Raw genomic sequence first — 21,595 nt, forward strand, 5'->3', positions numbered from 1 at the left:
TGAAAAAAAAATAAAACAATAATTTTTATTATTATATTATAATTTTTTTTGAAAATGTTAATCCGTGCTTTAAGCACGGGATATATCCTAGTATTCTATTAACCATCTTGGACAACAACAACAACAACTGGATACCCTATTTGATGAGCATATTCGTCCTACAAAAACAAAATAAAATAATAAATTCTTTAACAAAATAGTAGATATTAATGTCCGGTTATTTCCGGTTCAAGATGAGTTAAAGAAGCAATTATCGTCACCCGTTCGGTTTCCTTTTGTGGCGTGGCCGCGTGGGTAGGTAGGTTGAACCGACAAATATCTTAAACCGAACATAACCGGACGTGTAAAACTAAAAAGTTTATTGCGATTTTGTGGACGATTCCGTTAATATCGGGATCATTAAACTGCACGACAAAAACTTCAATCTTCTTCCTCTTCATCTGCCAACTAATAATAATCCCGACAAAGTTCTTTCCTTTATTTCATCTGGTTTCTTGGATGCTCTCTGGAGGCTCTCAGCATCTTCGTTTCGTTTAGAGGATGCGTTAGAAGAGAGTCTCCTCTGAATCTTTTGGAAACAAAAGGATCTTCGAATCTACAAGTAATCCTCTGTATTTTCTGTTTTTTTTTTTAACTCTGTAGCTTGTGGGAATTTTTGATTCAGAATATTGGGAAAGTGGGTATCTATATCGCAAGTTCTTGTTCCAATTCTAATGATTTTTGTCAGTTAGTGCAAAAAGTTCCAACCTTTACACTAGTTAGCACTATTGTGAATAGTTCAAATTTCGAAAAGTCTTTAAGATTGTTAACGTTCGTCACTCTTAGCAACGCGAATTAGTGTTAATGTTTCATAGTGATAATGTTCTTCATTGCTTTTGGTGGAATCTTAGGACTCTCATTGACTGACTGACTGGCCATGGCTGATGATACCACAGCTTTAAGTTACTGGTTGAATTGGAGGGTTCTCCTCTGTGCTTTAATCCTCTTAGCTCCACTAGTTTTAGCTGCAATTCTGATTTGGAGATATGAAGGCAAGAGAAGACAACGCGAGGACCAGCGAGAATTACCCGGGACATTGTTCCAAGAAGCAGCTTGGACCACATGTTTTAAGAGAATCCATCCTCTTTTTTTGCTTGCCTTAAGAGTATTCTCATTTGTTGCAATGTTGTCTATACTCATCTCCAGTGTTGTGCGTGATGGAGGTGGCATATTTTACTTCTATACTCAGTGAGTTTAAAATCATCTTAACTTCTTCTTTCATTCTCTTATTTGATTCTTTGAAATGAATGACAAAGATCCAATCTTTTTGCTGTAACAGGTGGACATTTGCTCTTGTCACACTCTACTTTGGGGTATATCTCTTGAGAACTCTGATGAACTTTGAGTTTACCGTCTTAGATTTAGTTTAGGCACTCTGATGAACTCTTTTCTTTTCGTAGTATGCTTCCTTATTATCTGTCTATGGATGCTGCGTCTACCATAAAAAAGCTGGTGGAAACATGGAGAGTTATACAAGTATAGGTGATGCAGAACAAGGCACTTATAGACCACCACTCACCCTTGATGAGAGGGCAGACACTTCAAAATCCCCCCATACACAGTCAGAAGCAACCGTCAGAGAAACAGCTGGGTTTTGGGTTTACATCTTTCAGATCCTTTTCCAAGTACGTGTCTTTCTTTTTCTCCCAAATCATCTTCTTGTTGAGAGTGAAGACTGTATGTACAATGCTATCTCAAAACTTCAGATTGTCTAACAAAGTTTTCTTGTTGTTGCAGACTTGTGCAGGTGCTGTTATACTAACAGATATTGTGTTTTGGGCGATAATCTACCCGTTTACTGAAGGTTATAGGCTGAGTTTTGTAAGTTCTGACTCTGATAACATTCCCATCTTTTAGAGATTGGATTCCTTTGATATGATCCTTTTTCTTTGGCAATCAACAATAAATATGTTTATTGATTGCAGCTCGATGTTTGTATGCATTCTCTCAACGCTGTTTTTCTCCTCGGTGATGCAAGTCTCAATTCCTTGGTAAGCCTTCAAAACTGAAGTTTGCGGATACAAGACCTCCCTCTTTTTTTATCAAAACACTAATAGTGATCTTTTGTTCTCCCTTATCCAGCGGTTCCCACTGTTCAGGATCTCTTACTTTGTACTTTGGAGCTGCATTTACGTAGCTTACCAGTGGATAATCCATGCCTTCAAGAACTTATGGTACACACTTCTTCTGTTTTCTCATCTTCAGAGAGGCAAAAGGTTGCATCATTTTGACCGCAAAAATGTTAACTCATACATATGTATTGACTTTCTGAGTGCTCGAAATGGTCCACTTATGTCTTTAAAGAGTTATAAGGGTTCTTGTTATACATGTTTTGCAGGTGGCCATACCAATTTCTTAATCTGTCTTCACCATACGCACCCTTATGGTACGTTTTGTAAAACTCTCCACACTTAGTATGGTATCACGTAAAATCTCCTGAACAAAAATCAAATTCAACGATATAAAAAGAGACCATTGTTATTTATGATCTTGTACTAATGCTTGTGTGCAGGTACTTGGGAGTGGCAGTGATGCATATACCATGCTTTGCAGTCTTTGCTTTGATCATAAAGCTGAAGAATTACTTGCTACAGCGTCACAACTCGTGAAAAGTTTTGGCTGCCATGAATTCAATTTACATCTTTCATCTGTTGAGATCTTTGCTCACGAGAAAGAGAATAAAACACATATGGGGGAATCAACAAAGATCATGGTCAAAGTCAACTAGAAAGTCAAACCCTCTGTGTAGATAAGAGGCGTAGCCAGAAGAAAGAAAAGTGTAAATTCCAAGGGATCTCAAAAATTATCCAACACTCAGAAACGTTTATTTGTAGGTCTTCTTGTTAAGTTGTTTAATGATTAAACAAGTCTCTTTAATACATACAATTGTTGTAAAGATGTGACAAACAATTATGAGAAAATATAAAATCATTTTAGTTATTATTATATCATATGTGACACAAAACGAATGGTTGAAGTTGAAACGTATGTCTACGAGTTAGGTAAGCATACTCTGAAATTGAATGAACAACTGAACAATCCACCAGCTTTTTTATTTGCGTAGTTGCAAAGTCTTGCTAATGTTTGTTAAATCTTTACAATTTCTAATGCAATACTTGGATTATATTTTTTGATATTTGGTATGTGGCTGTAATAAAGTTTATAACCGTATTTTTTATAAAGGATGATGATTTGTAAGTTGCAACTATAAAGGGTCCATAAGAATGGAAAGGCAAAGAAGAAGAAGAGTCTCTCTAGTTGTTGAACTAACTTACCCCAACCTGTGGTGAAGCTACCTCATTCTCTCAACGGTAAGTAAAATCCACTCTTCTTCTCAATCATGGCGCTTTGGTCTAATTTGTGAATGAAGGAAAGAACATTCTCATTTGATTCTTTGGATATTTGAGAGTTTGTTTCGTGGTATACTGACATCTCAGATTTGTTTCGGAAACGAGTGATTTCGCGTTTGATCTGTCTCTGGATCTGTGAGATATTTTATCAGTTTTCGCGGTGGGTTTTGATCTTCGTTTCTATTTCTGCAGTATTTGTTCCGAAATGGCAAGGAAGAAGATCAGAGAGTATGACTCAAAGAGATTGGTTAAGGAACACTTCAAAAGGCTTTCTGGCAAAGAGCTTCCTATCAGATCCGTTCAGGTTTAAATCTCTTTCCTTTTGATCTTGTCTTTCTTTTTTTTTGGGTTTAGGACATTGGTTTCTCCGACATTAGGCACTTGAGTAAGCTACTACTAAGTCTTTGGTGGGTCTAAAGTATATAGCTTTTCTCTGATTCCCTCATTTATGGTGATTGCGTTAAGCATGTCTTTCGATCTATGTCGACGTTTACTGTTTTGTATTTTCCTGTGTGCAGATTAATGAAACAACTGATCTAAATGAGCTAGTAGAAAAGGAACCTTGGCTCTCGTCCGAGAAGCTGGTGGTGAAACCTGATATGTTGTTTGGAAAGCGTGGGAAGAGTGGTTTGGTTGCCTTGAAATTAGATTTTGCTGATGTTGCCACTTTTGTTAAAGAGCGTTTGGGCAAAGAGGTTTGTTTTGCGCTTTCTCAGCCATTCTCTTGAGTAGACCATTTTCACTCAAATCATTCCATCTATTATCTGCAGGTAGAGATGAGTGGATGCAAAGGACCCATTACAACATTCATAGTTGAACCATTTGTTCCACACAGTGAAGAGTATTATCTTAATGTTGTCTCGGATAGGCTTGGTTGCAGCATAAGCTTTTCAGAGTGTGGAGGAATTGACATTGAGGAGAACTGGGAAAAGGTATATTTTGGAAGTCATGTTTCGTTCAAATGTCTAATTCAGTATCTTGGTTTCATATAAAGATGAAAATTTTGTTGAGACTCCAATTTGTACAGGTCAAGACAATAGTTTTACCAACGGGTGCTTCCCTCACACCTGAAATATGTGCACCTCTTGTTGCAACTCTTCCCTTGGAGGTAATAGACTCGTTTAAGTTGGATTATAGGGTTGTGAACATGACATAGAAATTGGACTCGTGACTTAGACTTTTAAACATTATTCCATGCACAGATCAAGGCTGAAATTGAAGAATTTATCAAAGTCATCTTCACCCTGTTCCAAGGTATGCCAGGATAGCTGAACCTACATACAGATCAAATCTCCATTACTGTGATAAAAACTAAGCATTTTTGTTATCTCCTTTGGTGTGCTAGATCTTGATTTCACTTTCTTGGAGATGAATCCTTTCACTCTAGTTGATGAAAGTCCTTACCCTCTTGATATGAGGGGTGAGCTTGATGATACTGCAGCCTTCAAAAACTTTAAAAAGTAAGTTTCACCTCCAGACTTCCCAACTCTTTGTGCTTCAGAACTTTGAGAATGTGCACATAACTAACTAAGCCCTCGAACATGCAGATGGGGCGACATTGAATTTCCTATGCCATTTGGAAGGGTGATGAGTCCCACAGAGAGCTTTATCCACGGACTGGATGAGAAGGTATCGTCGTTGTGCCATTGATATAATTAAAAAAACGTCTGTCTGCTTCATCGTTCTGTGACTAGTAAAGAGCTTTCTTTAATATGCACCTATTGTGGTGGCAGACAAGTGCGTCTTTGAAGTTTACCGTTCTGAATCCCAAGGGACGTATTTGGACAATGGTAGCTGGTGGAGGAGCAAGTGTCATCTATGCTGATACTGTATGTTTCCTTCAGAATCAGAATCATTACTGAGACTTTCTGCATTTTTCCCCTGAAACAAGTCCAACATTATAACAAAATTAATTTAGGTTGGAGATCTTGGGTATGCATCTGAACTTGGGAACTATGCTGAATACAGTGGAGCACCCAAAGAAGATGAGGTCTTGCAGTATGCCAGGGTCGTTATAGATGTAAGATTTAACTTACTTTCACAAATCCATAGGACATTTCTTTCCTGTGACTGGATAATAACAATACAATACTACAGTGTGCTACAGCCAACCCGGATGGAAAAACCAGAGCTCTTGTGATTGGAGGAGGAATTGCGAACTTCACTGACGTTGCTGCTACTTTCAATGGCATAATCCGCGCTCTTAAAGAAAAGGTAAGTCAAGAAACCTTGAGCTTCTCTCAGATTCATTACTGACTTAAGGGATCAAAAGCAAAACATATTTTCTCATATTTGTGATTATATTTCTTATAACAGGAATCAAAGCTGAAAGCAGCAAGGATGAATATATTTGTGAGGAGAGGAGGACCAAATTACCAAAAGGGACTAGCTAAAATGCGAGCCCTTGGAGATGAAATCGGTGTTCCCATTGAGGTTTACGGTCCAGAAGCAACTATGACTGGTATCTGCAAGGAGGCAATCGAGTACATCACAGCAGCAGCCTAAGCCTCTCTTAGCACCTTTGTTTTTTCAGAGCTTCTATTCTATCTACTTTGTCTTCCAAGATTTACTCAAGCTAAGTAATTACTATTTCTTCTTGAAATCTCTTGTGGTTCGATTCTCTTACCCTGAAGTATTCTCAGATTCAATAATCATTGTTACTCTTGTTAAATTTTTTTGCCTCTGTTTTCTTTTGATATGATTGTAAGTAGCCTAAGGTTAGAGGTTCCGTTTTGAGACCGATGAATCAAGATGAATAGCATAAAGGATGAGTGACATAATCATATCGAATAAATCGAAATGTAGAAGAAGAAGAAAAAAAAAAACAAGAGTTTTGACAATTCAATAATAACTCCTAAGGATTGATTACTTTGCTGCTGATCGCTGAAGACTGATAAGTTTAGAGTAAGGACCATTCTTGTCCTTAACGAGGCTACTGTGGCTTCCTTGCTGTATGATCTTACCTTCTTGTATTACACTTATCATATCTGAGTTCTTGATTGTTGATAGCCGGTGAGCTACCACGGTGGTCCGGTTCTTCATTAGCTGATCCAATGCTTGTTGGACCTAACACGTCATTAGTACCAACCTGTAAGTCTCTGTAGAAAATCTCGAGCAAAACTCTAAATCTTAGTTAAAAGCCTACATACCACACGCTCTGATTCAACGTCCAAGGCGCTTGTGGCTTCGTCAAGGAGCAGAATCTCTGGATTCTTGAGGACGGCTCTAGCTATAGCGATCCTCTGTCGCTGGCCACCTGACATCTGAATGCCTCGTTCACCGACTTTTGTTGAGTAACCTTCCGGAAGAGAACAGATGAAGCTGTGAGCGTTTGCAAGCTTAGCTGCTTCCATGACTTCAGATTCAGAAGCTCCTTCTTTACCGTACAGGATGTTCTCATAGATGGACGTCGCAAAAAGAGCAGGTTCTTGTTGAACCAGACCGATGTGTCTTCGCAAAGAGTTAACTTTCAGCTTCTTGATGTCTTGTCCTGTAGAGGTTGAAAAATAAAATCAGCTTACTCAAACCAAATAACAAATGGCTTGTGATGCAAGAAACATGTGGTAATCAAGAGTTTCTTGTGATTGAAATTATTGTGTCAAGAGCTTGGCTCACCGTCAATCATGATTATTCCAGCTGTCGGATCGTAGAATCTGAGAATAAGTGAAAGGACTGAGCTTTTCCCTGACCCGCTTTGTCCCACTAGCGCCATGCTTTTGCCAGAACGAACTTTTAGGTTAAAATCACTGAAAATAGTCACATCAGGCCGTGAAGGATAACTGAAATGAACATCTTTGAGCTCAATTTTGCCTTCCACATTACTTAGCTCCTCGCCAGTATCTCCAACAACTTTAGTTCTTCTGTCCAATAGCTCAAAAACTGAAGCAACCATCTGGTTACCTTTAAGAAGATCCGGGGCTAGAGCCAACACTTCACCCATCACTAACGCCGTTACGATCAAAACCATGAATGTTTTAATCACAGATTCGAAAGTTGACAATCCTTTCCCCATCAAAATCGATCCGTACCTGTAAAAAACATATTAAGTGTCAATAAAAAGCTTCAATCTTCACACAGTCTTATACTATGTGTGGAACTGTTTATATGCATACCAGAGGGCAAGGCCGTAGGAGGAGAAGATGAAGAATTGAGAAACACCGTACAAAATACCGGCCATCTGTCCACGCCTGAAAGAACGTTTAGAAGGTTCTAGAAGCTCTTTGGAATAAAGGTCTAGAACCTTCTCCTCAGCACAAAAGGCAGCCACGGTTCGGATGTTGCTAATAGACTCTCCGGCCAACATGTTAGCCTTTAGATACGCCTTACTCAAGTTTCCTCCATAGCCTTGCATAAAAAGTTTCTAACAAATGCAACCAAGAAAAAGAAAGTAAGAACTTAATCAAACCAAAGAGAAGTAAGTATAGAGGCAACCGCGGAAATCGATTTAAAAGAAGGCAAAAAGCTGCATTTTACCTCGCTGATATGACCGCTTATAATCAAGGGGTATGTGGCCAAGACAACAAGAGTGAGACGCCAATTGAGTATAAAAGAAATGATGAAAGATGTCACAACAAGACCTAAATTCTCTAGTAGAATCGTCGATCTATCGACCACAATGGTTTTAAGTAAAGCCGCATCACTTTCAAGCCGCGAGGCCAACATCGAGCTAGTGTTATCGACCTTATCAAACCACCCGATTTCATTCCTCAGGATTGCTAAACCAAGAAGAAACACAATCACACATTTAGATCAACCGATGTTAAGACAACTAATGATAAGATTAAGACCGCGGTTGTTGTGTTTGTGAGTACCTGAAAACATCTTCTGTCGGACTCGGAGAGTGAGACGCTCACCCATAATACCGAAGCTGGTATGCCCAATGGTGTGTGAGATGACAGTGATGACGGAGGCACAACAGAAGAGGATAGAGATTCTCTTGACCTCGTGTTGAGTTGTATCCCAATCCATGTAATAAGATACTAAAGCCTCTGAGATCCCAAGCGCAAAAAGCGGCATTAGAGCTCCCGCAACAAAGGAACCTAACGTGCCACATATTCCGTATTTCCAGTCTGGACGTATCATAGAGTATAAACGTCCCAACGTTACTTTGGCATGTCTACTTGTGTCCGGTTGTTTAACATGTTGATGAATGGTGAAATGGTCCGTCTTTGTTATTGGTAGTTCCGGCGAGGGGGTTGTACTGCAAAAACAAAAGAACAGAGTATTTTTGTTTTGTTTAAGTTTCAATCTGTTTGAGATACGGGAAAGAAAGTATAAGCAAGTACAATTGGTACCTGATTGGTAATCTTGGAGTGTGGTTCAAGTTAGGGTTGGCAGCTTCTTGGATACGAAGGAGAGAAGAGTAAGCTCCATCAGGGTTAGAGATGAGTTCGTTGTGGCTTCCGGACTCGATGATCTTCCCTCCTCCAACGACAGCTATGATGTCAGCATTTCTTACGGTAGAGAGTCTATGAGCCACCACGATCGTCGTCCTCCCAACCATCACTCTGTCCAAAGCTTCCTGCACGCTTTTCTCTGACTCTGCGTCTAGTGCGCTTGTTGCCTCATCAAGTAAGAGTATCGACGGATTCTTCACTATTGCTCTCGAAATCGTGATCCTCTGCTTCTGCCCGCCAGATAGCTGAATCCCTCTCTCACCTACCTGTTAAACCAAATAGCAAGCAAAAATTAGGGTTTCTATTTTTGAATTTCGTGTATTCTAAGCTATCCTTTTTTAACAAGAACCTGGGTTTCGAATCCATCCGGGAGGTTGTTGATGAATGAAATAGCTTCCGTGAGCTTTGCGGCATGGGTGATCTCTTCAGTGGTGGCATCTTCTTTACCATACATAATGTTCTCACGAATCGTGGTTGCAAACAGGGCAGGCTCTTGATTAACCAGACCAATATGTCCTCTTAGCCACTTAAGATCCAAGTATCTGATATCGTTCCCGTCTAGCATCACCGCCCCTTCGGTAGGCTCGTAAAACCTTTCAATTAACGATATTATGGTGCTTTTACCGGACCCGCTTCCTCCGACAAGAGCCACTACTTTCCCCGCAGGGATCACAAGGTTTAGCTTGTCAAAGATCAACACGTCAGGGCGAGACGGGTAGGTGAAAGTCACATCCTTAAAATGAATATCTCCGACTACTTCCCCGAGTTTACGACCTGTTTTCACCTCCGTGTTCCGTTCAATCATCTGTATAATCGGATACGCGGCAGCTCTCGCTCGTATGAATGTGGAAATATCTGGAGCCGCCTGACCAAGAGACCTGTACAAAACCCCCAGTAACAGAGACTTTATAGATCAAGTAAAAAAAAAAGTAACAAGAGCAATGAGCAGAGCAAGTTTTCTATTACAAGCCAGCGATGACAACGTTGATCATGGTCGTGAAAGATTCGCCACCATTAGCGATTCTCTTGTGAACAATGATGCTAGTGAACCAGATGAGCAAAGCCCAAGATAAAAACAGGACACAGTGCATCGAACCAAGTCCTAGTCCTTTGGCTAAACCGGCTTTTCTCCCATAAGTGTAAGTGTTCTTCAAAGCTCCTAGGTATGAACTCACCGCCTTTTCTTCTCCCGTGAAGGCTTGTACGGTCCTCACATTCCCGATCACCTAAATTCAAACAGAGAAATTTACTTATATGATATCAAATATACAAAAGAAAATTCACATTCAGATAGTTTTCTTGTTTCACAAGTTACTAAACCTCTTCTGCGATCTCGTTGGCCTTGACGTATGATTTTCGGACACGGGCTATAAGTCCAGTACCCACAAAAGCGTAGATTCCGCCAGCGAGAGCGATGAGTGGGACTATAGCGAGAGTGACAAGACTAATTTGCCACACGCTAGTAAATCCGATCACAAAACCGGCTATGAACCGGCTTATGTAGTGCAAGAAATTCCCTACCTGTGACAAAAATACCGGTCATCCGGTTATCATACACCATGAACCGGATTTAGTGAACACATTTAAAAATTATGCATGCAAAAATCTTTTTATTATTATTGGAGTAAGGCCATAATACTTATTGACTTTGAAAAAACAAAAAATAAGACAAGCGATGCTTGAGGAAAATTAAAAGATCCATAATATTATAGATTCATTTCACATATAGAATACTATAGATAAAGTTCATTGTATCTTTATAATTAAGTATTATTAATTTTTATTAAAATATGTTATTCACGTATCTATCAAAAATCAATGGAAAATAAAAAAATTTGTTACTGTATTTGAACCACAAATATTGTACAAAGTGTTTAGCAGATTGGAACAACTAAGACCAGTATACCTACGAAAACACAATCAATACTGGTTTTGATTTTGGTTTAGCGTACCTTCTCGGAGATAGCGTCTTGGACGACTAGGATGTCGGAGGTGATGGCGGAGATGACTTCTCCGGTGGAAGATTCGGTGTCGAACAAGCTTATGTCTTGACTTAACATTGACCGCAAATAAGCTTTTCTCATCTTCGCCGCTTGTCTCTCTCCCGTGTGCATCCAGCATGCAACCTCTGTTTCCATTCATTTATTTTATTTTGTCTTATCTTAAAATATAGTAATAATCATGTTTCCTTGATTTAATTAATGCATTCTTTATTTTGTTATTTACCTATCCATGATGAGAAGAGGATCACCACACTTAGATATACAAAATCCAACGAGTACTGCACAACCAAAGAAATAAAAACTTAAGCGACCGGTACAGATCAGTCAAGATGTCTTTCATCATATGAATTAAATAGCATTTTGACCAAATTTGAACTTAACAAGAAGAAGATAGTTTTATTTTGAAGAAAATTTTGAATTTATTAAATCTTAAACCTCTTTAGTCTTTAGGAAACGTGTTCATCAAAATGTTACTTCTTAACTGCAAATCTTGGACATATATATAAAAGATAAAAAAGAGGATATATATATGAACCTTGGCGACTTTGGGAGAAGCTTCTTGTGGAAAGAGGTAAGCTAGACCGATGATGTTGATGAGTTTGCCGAAGAAGATGAAAAAAACTGGAACGGAGGCTCCGTGAATGCACGCACCAGTGGATCCAAGAGCCATCAGAACGCAATCGTAGAAATCAGCAAAGGAGAAGAGCTTAAGAAATGACACACTTGGCCGCTCCTTCTTCTTCTTGGCTGCCAAGGCTTCTGTTGCTTGATCGCCAGACGGCTGCATTTTTCACTTTTGAGTGGAGAAACGAGAGAGAGAAAGGGAGTAGAGATTTTGGTTCGAGAGAGACACCAGAAATGAGAAGGTATCTTATATATAGGAGAGGAGATCTTTAATTAGTGGACATAAAACTAGTTTTGTATGTAACTGCAAACTATGAGTTTTATTTTATTTCTAGTCTTGATCTTCTAAATATAATAATTTCCATAATATAATAATCTTCTAAATAGAGTTTTATTTCTAGTCTTGTTTTTATTTTATTTTTATACCAAACTATTTTATTTTTTAAGCCAATTTGTTCATATCTTCATCGTAAATGCAATAAAGAAGTAAAGAAAATTCGATTCAAGAAGAAGTAAGAAATATCATTTAGGAATGCATGCATGTCTTTACTTTATAAGTAAGAATATAAATTTAAAAGCTGGCTGCATGCTAAGCAAAATTTTATAGGAAAAAAATCTGAAAATATTGGAAAAAATGGTAACGACAGGTAATACTTTACTAGCAAAAAACGTTTAGATAGAAAAATTAGATATTCCAATTTTTTTTGGCGAAAAAATATTCCATTTCAAGTACACGAATATCAAATATGTATAAATGGAATTAGAGAAAGACTCAAAAAGAAAACGACAATCCATATATATATCTGTAACTGATCATTAAAATATTTTAACATATGTATTAATCGTCGCTATCAACATATATAGGATTAATTCGTATGATTCAACTCACAATATAGAATCCTATATTTTTTATTATACCATCAAAATTCAATGGGACGGTTAATATTATATTTGACTGTTCAGGTGTATTTGTCAATTTAGTACTGTATCTGTATAGTATATGGGTTTCTCTTCTTTTCTTTTATTCCGCCAGTATATGGTTTATTTCTTCCTTTAAATGTGAAATTAGTTCTTGCATTAGAATATTATGTAGATGTTTCATTGATCTGCAACTTTGTATGACATATATATAGGATTGGGGTGATGGTAATTAGCTTTATAATTTTTAAAATTCCATGGAACAAACAGGTTAGGCCTTTAGGGACAATCAAGATTTCCAGATACACGATCGAGAGGAGAAAAAAAAAACAAGGTTTAAGAATTTCTTATTATAAATTCACTATCATAGAAACATGAAAATTAATAAAGAAACATGATGAGCAAACATAATCCAATTTTATTACCAAAACACTGGAAATTAAAGAAACACACATCACAAGACGACCCAAATTATGTTTTTCTTTGTCATTGAACATAATATTAAAAAAAAGATGATTAGATTCCGTAGCATACGAATCTTAAAACAGCTTAAGATCGATCATACCACCGAAATCAAAATCAATATATAGAACTCGAACACGAGCCTGATGCCGATATATGACTTGCCGTTTTGCCGTTACCATAAGATCAAAAAGAAAAGCTTTGTTTTTGTTTTTCTTGTCTTCTCACTTCTCATGGCCAAAGCTAAACAAACTGTTGAGGATATTTTCCAAAGTGGTGTTCCTCTGTCTCCTCCTTGAATGGCTTTGTCTGCATTTTTTCTGCCGGTTTCATTCCCTTGACGATTTTTTCTTTTTTTTTTTGTATGAACTATTTTGAGTTTGAAGATTTGTGTGTGAAATCTTTATCTCAATGGGCTAACATATATATATAGAGATGACTAGATAGAAGGAGGTTTGTTTTATTTTATTTTAGCTTCGAAGGTGGAGTTGATAATTATTGGATAGTGATATCACATTTTATGTTTGGTCCAAGTCATAGTCCAACTCAAAGTTTGCCACTTTCTTCACTTTCTTTTTTCCCAAAAGAATTAAAATATTCAGTTGTTTTAGCCGTTAAAGAGATAGGTGCTGCTGCATCATCGCATACGCATTCGTGGGAAATAAAGGTACTAGATTCTCATGTTTGCTTCAATTGACAGTTTTACCCTTTATGATATTATCTGAAAGAAAAATAAAATGTTTTATAAGTTAGTTAAGTGCCCAAATTAGTTTTTAGTCAATGGATTATAGCAAAATGGTTGGTTCCCGTATCATTGTGCGATTCTGGAATCATTGATATCGAACCTCATGAGTCATGTGTACGTAAATTATGGTTCCGCATCTTTGGTAATGCTTTTAAAAGTTTAGTAAACAGTGAGATTTTAGTGTCATCGTTTTTGTCATCTGATTGAAGTAAATCCAACTTAAGCTGGCGGTGTTAGTAAAATGTATCGGATCTCGTTGTTGATGGTATCATTAGTAGAAAAAGACATTACAAGCGGAAGAAACATAAAACTAAGAAAAACATTAGAAATCAAACGAAAAATGAAAGTAAATATGGTTTATTTAAATAAGTAACTTATTTAACAACTTTAACATAAGAAAAAACTTATCTAACAAAAAGAAAGGAACATTTTAGAAATTTCAACTACAAGAAACGACAAAAGCTCACTCGACAAGTGCATGCTACGTTGTTGTTGACTTCTTTCTTTGAGTAGTTGTGCGTTCCTTGTATGTTTCCACGTTTTTTCTGTCCATGCACTCTGGTTAATGTATTTGTTTTAATCACCGGATATGGTGGGCTAGTTGTTAAGCCCAATGGTTGGTTGTTCTGTTGTGCTCCTAGTTTGATGCCCGGCGAAAAAATATGCTTTACACAATGTCAAAAAATATTAGTAAAAGCTGATTTTGAGCCGTTGGGAGATTAAGGCTCAGATCCGAATCATCATAGTTAACAAACCAAAAAGACATGAAAAGAAGAAAAAAAAATTGCGAAATGTCTTGCGTTTTATACTCTTCAAACTTCTCTGGACATAAACTCTTTGTTAGACATTTTACATCCATTTTGAATTAGACAACTAAACCACATTTTGGGATGACAGAAAGAATTTCATATATGGTTCGTCAACATACAACAGGTTGAACATGGCGAGCAGGGATAGCTAGGTGAAAGTTTTAATAATTTCCTTTGTGAAGTTATGAAGACGGAAAGATCCATATATAATTGTGGCTAATTTTATATATGAAATTTACTCCATTTGTTACCTATTTGTTTTTATCTGTGTGACAAACATGTCGTTGCATATATGTTGTTCTTTTCTTGGGAAATGTTTGACATAAAATCTAGTAATATATAAAAAAGAAATGTATATAAAACAAGTTTTTGTTGCAGAGAAAAGGTTATTACTCAAAGTGGTAGTTTGTAACCATTGACGCATATAAATGTTGTAAACTTGTAATAATTCCTCTGAATTTGGTCAGATTTTTTTTTTCACGTTGCTATAACTGCTTCTTATACGGATAACGTTGCATTATCCAACATGAACTATTGAATTGTTGGGTAACCACGTGTCTAGATAAACATACCAAGTGTCAATGTAGTTTGAAATCTTCACCGATTAATTTACTGATCAATTTATTTCCAGGATCTAATGATATTACTCATTTTCATTTCTTTTTTGCAATAATTATATTTAAAACTCGCACTAAAATAACTTTATAATAGTACAATTTTCAGTTTTTTTAAGGATGAGGTTAACTTTAGTATCGGCTCTTTCAAGTACAACGCACTGGGATCGCCAAATTATGGGATCTCTAACCATGTGGAGTCCAATAATTAGCACCTTTTTTTCAATGTGATTCTCCAAATATGTTTTCTTTTAAAAGGTAAAATGAAGGTGACGCAACCTTCATACATTTGTTTTCTTTTAATTTTTTAACTGTAAGGATGTTGGATATATATTATTTGTTCAGTCAACAAGGAGGAGAGGAGAAATACATAAAAGAAATAAGTAATACATTTTACACTAATACTGACGAGCAGTAATTCACTTTCAAACTTTGTCATGTTGACGAGACTTTTCTTCTTTCTAGCTTTGACGTCGTTTAGGTGCTACTTTTTCTTCATTTGGCGTCGTTTCGACGAGATCTCTTATCTACTAAATAATAATTACTCTCACTAATCATATTTAATAGTAAGTTGGATGAGATTACTACATGTCAGAATGACAATCAGATTAAGCCCAGTTCATACCATGAGTTCAATATTGTTGCCAAAGTCGTTATTATCGTCAATCCCAGTTCATACCATGAGCTTAATATTGTTGTCAAAGTCAGTGTTGCATGGTTTGGATAAAGTTTCAAGAAACTTTTTGTGGGGAAGTACTACAGAGAAGAAAAGGCAACACTTAGTTGGGTGGGATAAGGTTTGTTTACCTCGTTGTGAGGGAGGGTTGGGGATTCGTGCTTCTCAGCATATGAATAAAGCTCTCCTTGCTAAACTGGGTTGGCGCCTCTTGGGGAATCGGACAAGTCTCTGGGCACGTGTCCTGAGGAGCAAATATAAGGTAGGAGGACTTCAAGAGCAGAGTTGGATGGCTGCTAAGAAACCTGGTTCCTCTACTTGGAGAAGTTTGCGAGTTGGTTTGCGCGATGTGGTTTGCCCAGGGTATCGATGGGTTCTGGGGAATGGTCGAGAGATCCGCTTTTGGGAAGATAAGTGGTTAACAAAGTGCCCGTTGAAAGACTGTGTGGTTGCACCGCTACCAGAGGGATGGACTGAGCTCTGAGTGAAAGATTTATGGAGTGAGGACTCAGGTTGGTTGTGGGAAAGTATTATGCCGTATGTTGCGTATCATACCAGATTGGAACTCTCTGCAATCGTCCTTGATAACGTGACTGGAGCTACGGACCGGCTAGCTTGGGGAGGAACAGCTGATGGGAGATTCTCTGTAAAGTCTGTGTATGATCTGCTAGCTTTAAAGAGGATACCAAAGCCGAATATGGCAGCTTTTTATGCAAAGGTATGGAGAGTGGTGGCGCCTGAGAGAGTGAGGATCTTTCTTTGGTTGGTTTCTCAACAAGCCATTATGACAAACCAGGAGAGGTATCGACGGCATCTTGGAGACACGAATTTATGTTTGGTCTGTCAAGGGGGTGAGGAGTCAATAATGCATATATTGCGAGACTGCCTGGCGATGTATGGGGTTTGGCTTCATCTTGCACCAGTTCAGAAGCGACATGTCTTCTTTCAAACCACTTTGTTTGGCTGGTTGTACAACAATTTATCAAATACAGGGAATGCTGCAGAGTCGTCTTGGTCTACTTTGTTTGCTATGGGTGTTTGGTGGGGATGGAAATGGAGATGCGAGAATGTTTTTGGGACAAATGGAAAATGCAGAGATCGGGTACGGTTTCTCCGTGATCTGGCAAGGGAGGTTGGTCAAGCTACTCGGATGTTTCGAGATCAACCGCATTCAACAGAGCGTGTGGTACAGATGGTCGCATGGAAGGCTCCAACCGAGGGATGGATTAAATTAAACACTGATGGAGCATCCCGTGGTAATCCGGGACTTGCAACAGCGGGAGGTGCCTTGCGGGATCACACAGGTCAGTGGTATGGTGGTTTCGTGCTTAACATTGGTATCTGCTCAGCCCAATTAGCAGAACTATGGGGTGTTTATTATGGTCTCTACATAGCATGGGGGAGAAATTTACGAAGGTTGGAGGTTGAGGTGGACTCAAAATTGGTGGTGGATTTTTTAAGGACAGGGATCAGTGAGTCTCATCCTCTGTCTTTCCTGGTGCGTCTGTGCCATGGCTTTTTATCTAGGGACTGGATAGTCCGTGTGTCACATGTGTATAGGGAGGCGAACCGTCTTGCAGATGCGCTAGCCGACTGTGCTTTTACGTTGCCTTTAGGCTTTCAATTGTTGGAGTCAGTTCCGGCCAATATGGCCTTGTTTGTCGAGGAGGATGCTGCGGGAATGCTCTCCCGAGAAACATTCGTTTGTAATTTTCAGTTTTTGTTTAAATAATTAGCAGGGAGATTCTTTTTTCTCCCTGTCCCCTACCAAAAAAAAAGAATGACAATCAGATTTAGGAGTTATCCGTAAAATTAAATACAGATTTAATTAAAACATCCGTAAGACTGTGTTTTAACTAAAACATCACAATTTCACGTATAGCATTTGTTTTACGTAGATTAATGATTGTGCACATCCTTATCCATAAGTCCCACTATCCGGTCTTCTGCTGCTCAGATCTTGTATACTTCTTCAATTCCCAGACGATTTTCGTCTGGCGGCATTGATGATCCTTTCGATGGGATCTCTTCTTCCTCCATCCTCCGGCCACAAACTTCTCGGATCTCGCATTCTCCCACTATCCGGCAGCAGATCTCACCTCCAGATGAGGACTTGATCATCCGAGGTTTTTTCTCTACTACTCGTTCGTTTATATTTTTTTCAGCATTTTTCTCATCGATCTGTTAATTTTTACTACAATAAGATTCCGTATTATAATATGTTAATATAGATGTGGTTAAACCTGACAATTGGGTATAATTATTGATCACGTTCAAAATTTCAAACCAAAGCATTACGTACAATCATGCTACCAAGAAAGAGACTATATTCGCATATTCGTAAGTCGTAACATCATATACACAAATTAAAATAAGGAAAACCACAAAAAACTAAAAATATAATGATATTATAGTATAGTACCATAATAGTTATTTAGACAAAAATAATATTATTCGACGGAAAAGAAGACAAAACTAATACTATTACAAAACCAATCGAAAACTTCCAAAATTTGGAAATTTTGATACAATGAGAACAGAACTAAAAACTTTTTGGCGTATTCTTTTCTTAGGATTCCACTTGCGTCGTCGGTGGCTGTCACTTATCATCGAATGATGTTTGATACATATTAAAAAATCCTTTATTTTATTTCTGACGCATTTAAAATATTACCAACGTAATTGCATACATTTTTGTGCAGTTAAACAAAATATTAAGAACTCCAAATAGGTCGAGAAATATTTTTAAAATATTTTTAAAGCAGATCAAATTTAAAATGACAGATTGACAGATACAGTTTGAAAGTTCCTAAAGTTTTGTTTTATAAAACTGTTTTAAACTTAAAATTAAACATATCTTATTCAGTTCATGTAGAATTTTTAGAATGAGAACAACAAAAACAGGAAAACCGATTAGATGCCACCAAATAAAGTTTTTAATGTATAACAAAAGAAAAACTTCTTTAACAAAAATTCTCCAACCATGTCCCAGATTATGCGAATGATGTAAACAGTAAATGTATGCATGATAATGCATGTACCTATATACAAATGTTAGAACATTCCAAGTGGTGGAAAAATTTTGCGATAAAATGAAGAGATTGTTGAGACTTAACGAGAAGAAGACACTCTCGTGTTCTTCGGATATAAAGAGAGATTTTTGCATTCTTTCAAGTTTCCAACCATTTTAGAAATGAACAAAAACAGATTCTTTTAGTTTTTAAACAAAGAAGAAAGATTCCTTTTTATTTGTAGAGTTTTTTTTCTATATAAAAAAAGATAGAGATAAAAGTAAACAAAAAGGTAGATAAAGTGTAAAACTTTTGATCTGTGAACCATATTGTTAGTGATTGTTAATATCATCGCAAACTTCCATGAAAAAGTATAACTATGTTGAGAAAGAATGACATATATATGTATATAATATTTTTATTTTCTTTTTTCAAATGATTTGAGTGCTAAATTTTCGAATAACTAAAAATAACCAAGATCAAGAAATTAAAAAAAAAAAGTTGAAAATGGAAATAAAACTAAAAATCATATACATAAATTCTACTAAAAACAGGAGGAGATGATATGTACATAAACATGAAATACTAACTCCTAAAATTGATACAACTGAGAAGCAAATTAGAGTAAATTTAGTTTCTTAGTTCAAGAACCCAAGTGCTGAACCAGAATCGAGAATTTAAGCTAAAACAGAGAGAAGATATTATCCTATGATTCGAAACCCTAGAGAAGGTTAGAAAGAGAGAGAGAGAGAGAGAGAGAGAGCTCAGAGAGTTGTGAAAACAGAGTTAACTAGCTCTCTGAATGAAAACGGTTTCGAGGTCAGGCGGGGAGAAGAAATCTCTAGTGGCGGCACCGTAACTGCATTTAGACGACGGCTTACGCTTCCTTGGAGCCGCTGGACACGGCGGAACCCTTGGAATTCTGAAGGAAACAGCCGTAGGTGTTGTAGGACACTGATCTTGATCCTCTGTTTCGGTTACTGTCACACCGGGGGATAGATTAATCTGCTTGAGCGGTGAACGTGAGGTAATTCCAGCGATGACGACCCTTTTTTTACCGTCGGTAGTTTCTCGTATCTCACCTCCTTCGAGTTGGTGGTGGTGAGGTTTGTTTGATATTCCCATGACTTCTTCTCTCGGACGTGAAGTGGAGAAAACAGCGGATTTGTTAAGGATCGATGTGTGGAGGGATTGAGTGAGACGTTTTGTTCTCTCTCTCTCTTTTAAAAAAATACTGTAAGTTACTTTTATTGTGTGTGGTGAACTTTGGTGGCGAGTATGAAGTGAAGGGGACATTTTTTCTCAGAGGATGGTTTTATAGTCAACAGCGTATTAATTACATCAGATCGGTGGTGTCGATTCAGTTCGGTAATTTTCCTCTTTTTATGAATATAAATTATTAATAGGGTTGTTTGTTTTTTATATTTTCAAATTATTGGATATAGGGTTGAATATAAATTATTGGACCGAAACAATTAAAAATTATAGAAAGACAAGTGATATAGAGTTGTACGTTTTTACTTTTAAAAATACTCATCATATTCATATTTATTACTTGTTTACTGATGAGTGAGGGCAGAGCACTTGGAGGGAATAAAGGAGCATGAGAGAAGTAAGCAAACGATTCCTAAAGTTTTCAAATTTTAAATTTCTAGGTTATTTTTATTAGGACTAGATCATGCAGCCTGCAGGTTACTTTAAATATTGCATTTGAGGTTTCTTTTATGGAACCAACTTCTTTAAAAAGCTTTTACACTATAGATATGAGCTTATTTATGTAAACAGTTGATGCATGTCTTCGGATCACAAATACAAAATATGTGAACTCCATCGAATCTTATAGGATTGAAGTTAAAACATAACTTTTGATATGTTTGAAAAGATAAATCAAGGATTTTAGAAAATCATTGGTAACTCTATAATGGATAAACAATAACTCCTTTTCTCTTTCTTTTTGTTTTTGTCTCACACTCAGTATCGGTATTGTTTTCAGCATTTTGTTTGTCCTAACACGCCCATATTAACAAACGTGAAAAACCATCATCTTATCCGGTGAAGTGTACATATCTCCATCAACTACGTGGCCTATTGGCTAAAAACTCGTCTATGATGATCTTTTGTATTTTTAAAAATTAAATTCTACTTATTATAATGAATTCAAAAATCATTTACTAAATTAAGATCATATTTACAGTTTATAAGCTTAATAAATTTGTTGGTTTCACTATAAGATAAACCTCAAATGCAATTAAAGTTACGTGCAGGCTGCATGATCTATAATGAAAATGACCTAGGAATTTAAAATTTTGAAAATGACCTAATTAGCTAGCTAGGTGAATTTAATGTAACTCTATTTAGTGTCTTTATACATAACTCTATTTGCTTCTCAGTTGTATCAATGTTTAAGTTCCATATATGGTCTTGTGTATCATTGTAAAACGACATAGTCAAATAAAAACGAAATGGGAGTATATCTGATCAAGAAAGAAGAGTTCATATGAACAGAGAGAGCCCGTGAATAGATACACAAAAATGAGTTTTACATGAGAAATTGAGAATTGGGAACCCGAGGAAACGCGTGAGCTAAATAGGCTAGGTGAATTTAAAATAACTATATGTATTTAATACTTCTATAGTTCATAGGCATTTACTTTTTTACACATTTATTTGCATATAGTAGTATATGTATTAGTTTCTTGTATATACTCCTTCTGTATATACTCCTTTTTATATATAGTAGTATATGTTTGAGATTTTTTTTGTTACTAATAAATTAATTTGTTGATTAAGATGATTTTCCCATTTTATGTATTCTTCCACAAGGAATACTATTATTTAATGGTTTATATATACTAGTAATTATCAAAAATAAAAAAGAGATATATGAAAATGTCAAAACATTTAGGAACAGAAAGAGTAATAAATATATGAAAATGTCTAAGACCATC

At 36.8% G+C, this 21,595-nt stretch overlaps 4 protein-coding genes across 5 annotated transcripts; 2 read left to right on the forward strand and 2 right to left on the reverse strand.

The window, feature by feature from the left end:
* On the forward strand, positions 376 to 2,982 carry LOC104755288. The gene is made up of 9 exons (XM_010477641.2): positions 376 to 601; positions 891 to 1,227; positions 1,319 to 1,352; positions 1,440 to 1,664; positions 1,777 to 1,860; positions 1,965 to 2,030; positions 2,122 to 2,213; positions 2,378 to 2,425; positions 2,552 to 2,982. The coding sequence occupies exons 2-9, from the start codon at positions 917 to 919 to the stop codon at positions 2,646 to 2,648; spliced, it is 957 nt and encodes a 318-aa protein (XP_010475943.1). The 5' UTR covers positions 376 to 601; positions 891 to 916; the 3' UTR covers positions 2,649 to 2,982.
* On the forward strand, positions 3,254 to 6,060 carry LOC104755290 (ATP-citrate synthase alpha chain protein 1). 2 transcript variants are annotated; one of them, XM_010477642.2, is made up of 12 exons: positions 3,254 to 3,350; positions 3,582 to 3,693; positions 3,908 to 4,084; positions 4,160 to 4,321; positions 4,417 to 4,497; positions 4,592 to 4,643; positions 4,735 to 4,849; positions 4,937 to 5,018; positions 5,123 to 5,218; positions 5,308 to 5,409; positions 5,487 to 5,603; positions 5,706 to 6,060. In XM_010477642.2, the coding sequence occupies exons 2-12, from the start codon at positions 3,595 to 3,597 to the stop codon at positions 5,892 to 5,894; spliced, it is 1,272 nt and encodes a 423-aa protein (XP_010475944.1). In that variant the 5' UTR covers positions 3,254 to 3,350; positions 3,582 to 3,594; the 3' UTR covers positions 5,895 to 6,060. The 2 variants fall into 2 exon arrangements, with proteins under 2 accessions (XP_010475944.1, XP_010475945.1); XM_010477643.2 differs by lacking the exon at positions 3,254 to 3,350 and adding an exon at positions 3,368 to 3,459 and having other exon boundaries at positions 5,706 to 5,894.
* Positions 6,146 to 11,642, reverse strand: LOC104755291 (ABC transporter B family member 10-like). The gene is made up of 13 exons (XM_010477644.2): positions 11,324 to 11,642; positions 11,012 to 11,066; positions 10,738 to 10,913; positions 10,106 to 10,306; positions 9,752 to 10,011; positions 9,135 to 9,663; positions 8,684 to 9,051; positions 8,201 to 8,589; positions 7,863 to 8,104; positions 7,502 to 7,749; positions 7,005 to 7,417; positions 6,539 to 6,879; positions 6,146 to 6,455 (listed from the first exon to the last, which is right to left on the reverse strand). The coding sequence occupies exons 1-13, from the start codon at positions 11,573 to 11,575 to the stop codon at positions 6,255 to 6,257; spliced, it is 3,675 nt and encodes a 1,224-aa protein (XP_010475946.1). The 5' UTR covers positions 11,576 to 11,642; the 3' UTR covers positions 6,146 to 6,254.
* On the reverse strand, positions 18,228 to 19,976 carry LOC104755292. Its single transcript, XM_010477646.2, has one exon. The coding sequence runs from the start codon at positions 19,941 to 19,943 to the stop codon at positions 19,434 to 19,436; it is 510 nt and encodes a 169-aa protein (XP_010475948.1). The 5' UTR covers positions 19,944 to 19,976; the 3' UTR covers positions 18,228 to 19,433.

The sequence above is a fragment of the Camelina sativa genome, chromosome 17 (genome assembly GCF_000633955.1).
Source record: "Camelina sativa cultivar DH55 chromosome 17, Cs, whole genome shotgun sequence".
Classification (NCBI taxonomy): Eukaryota; Viridiplantae; Streptophyta; class Magnoliopsida; order Brassicales; family Brassicaceae; genus Camelina; species Camelina sativa.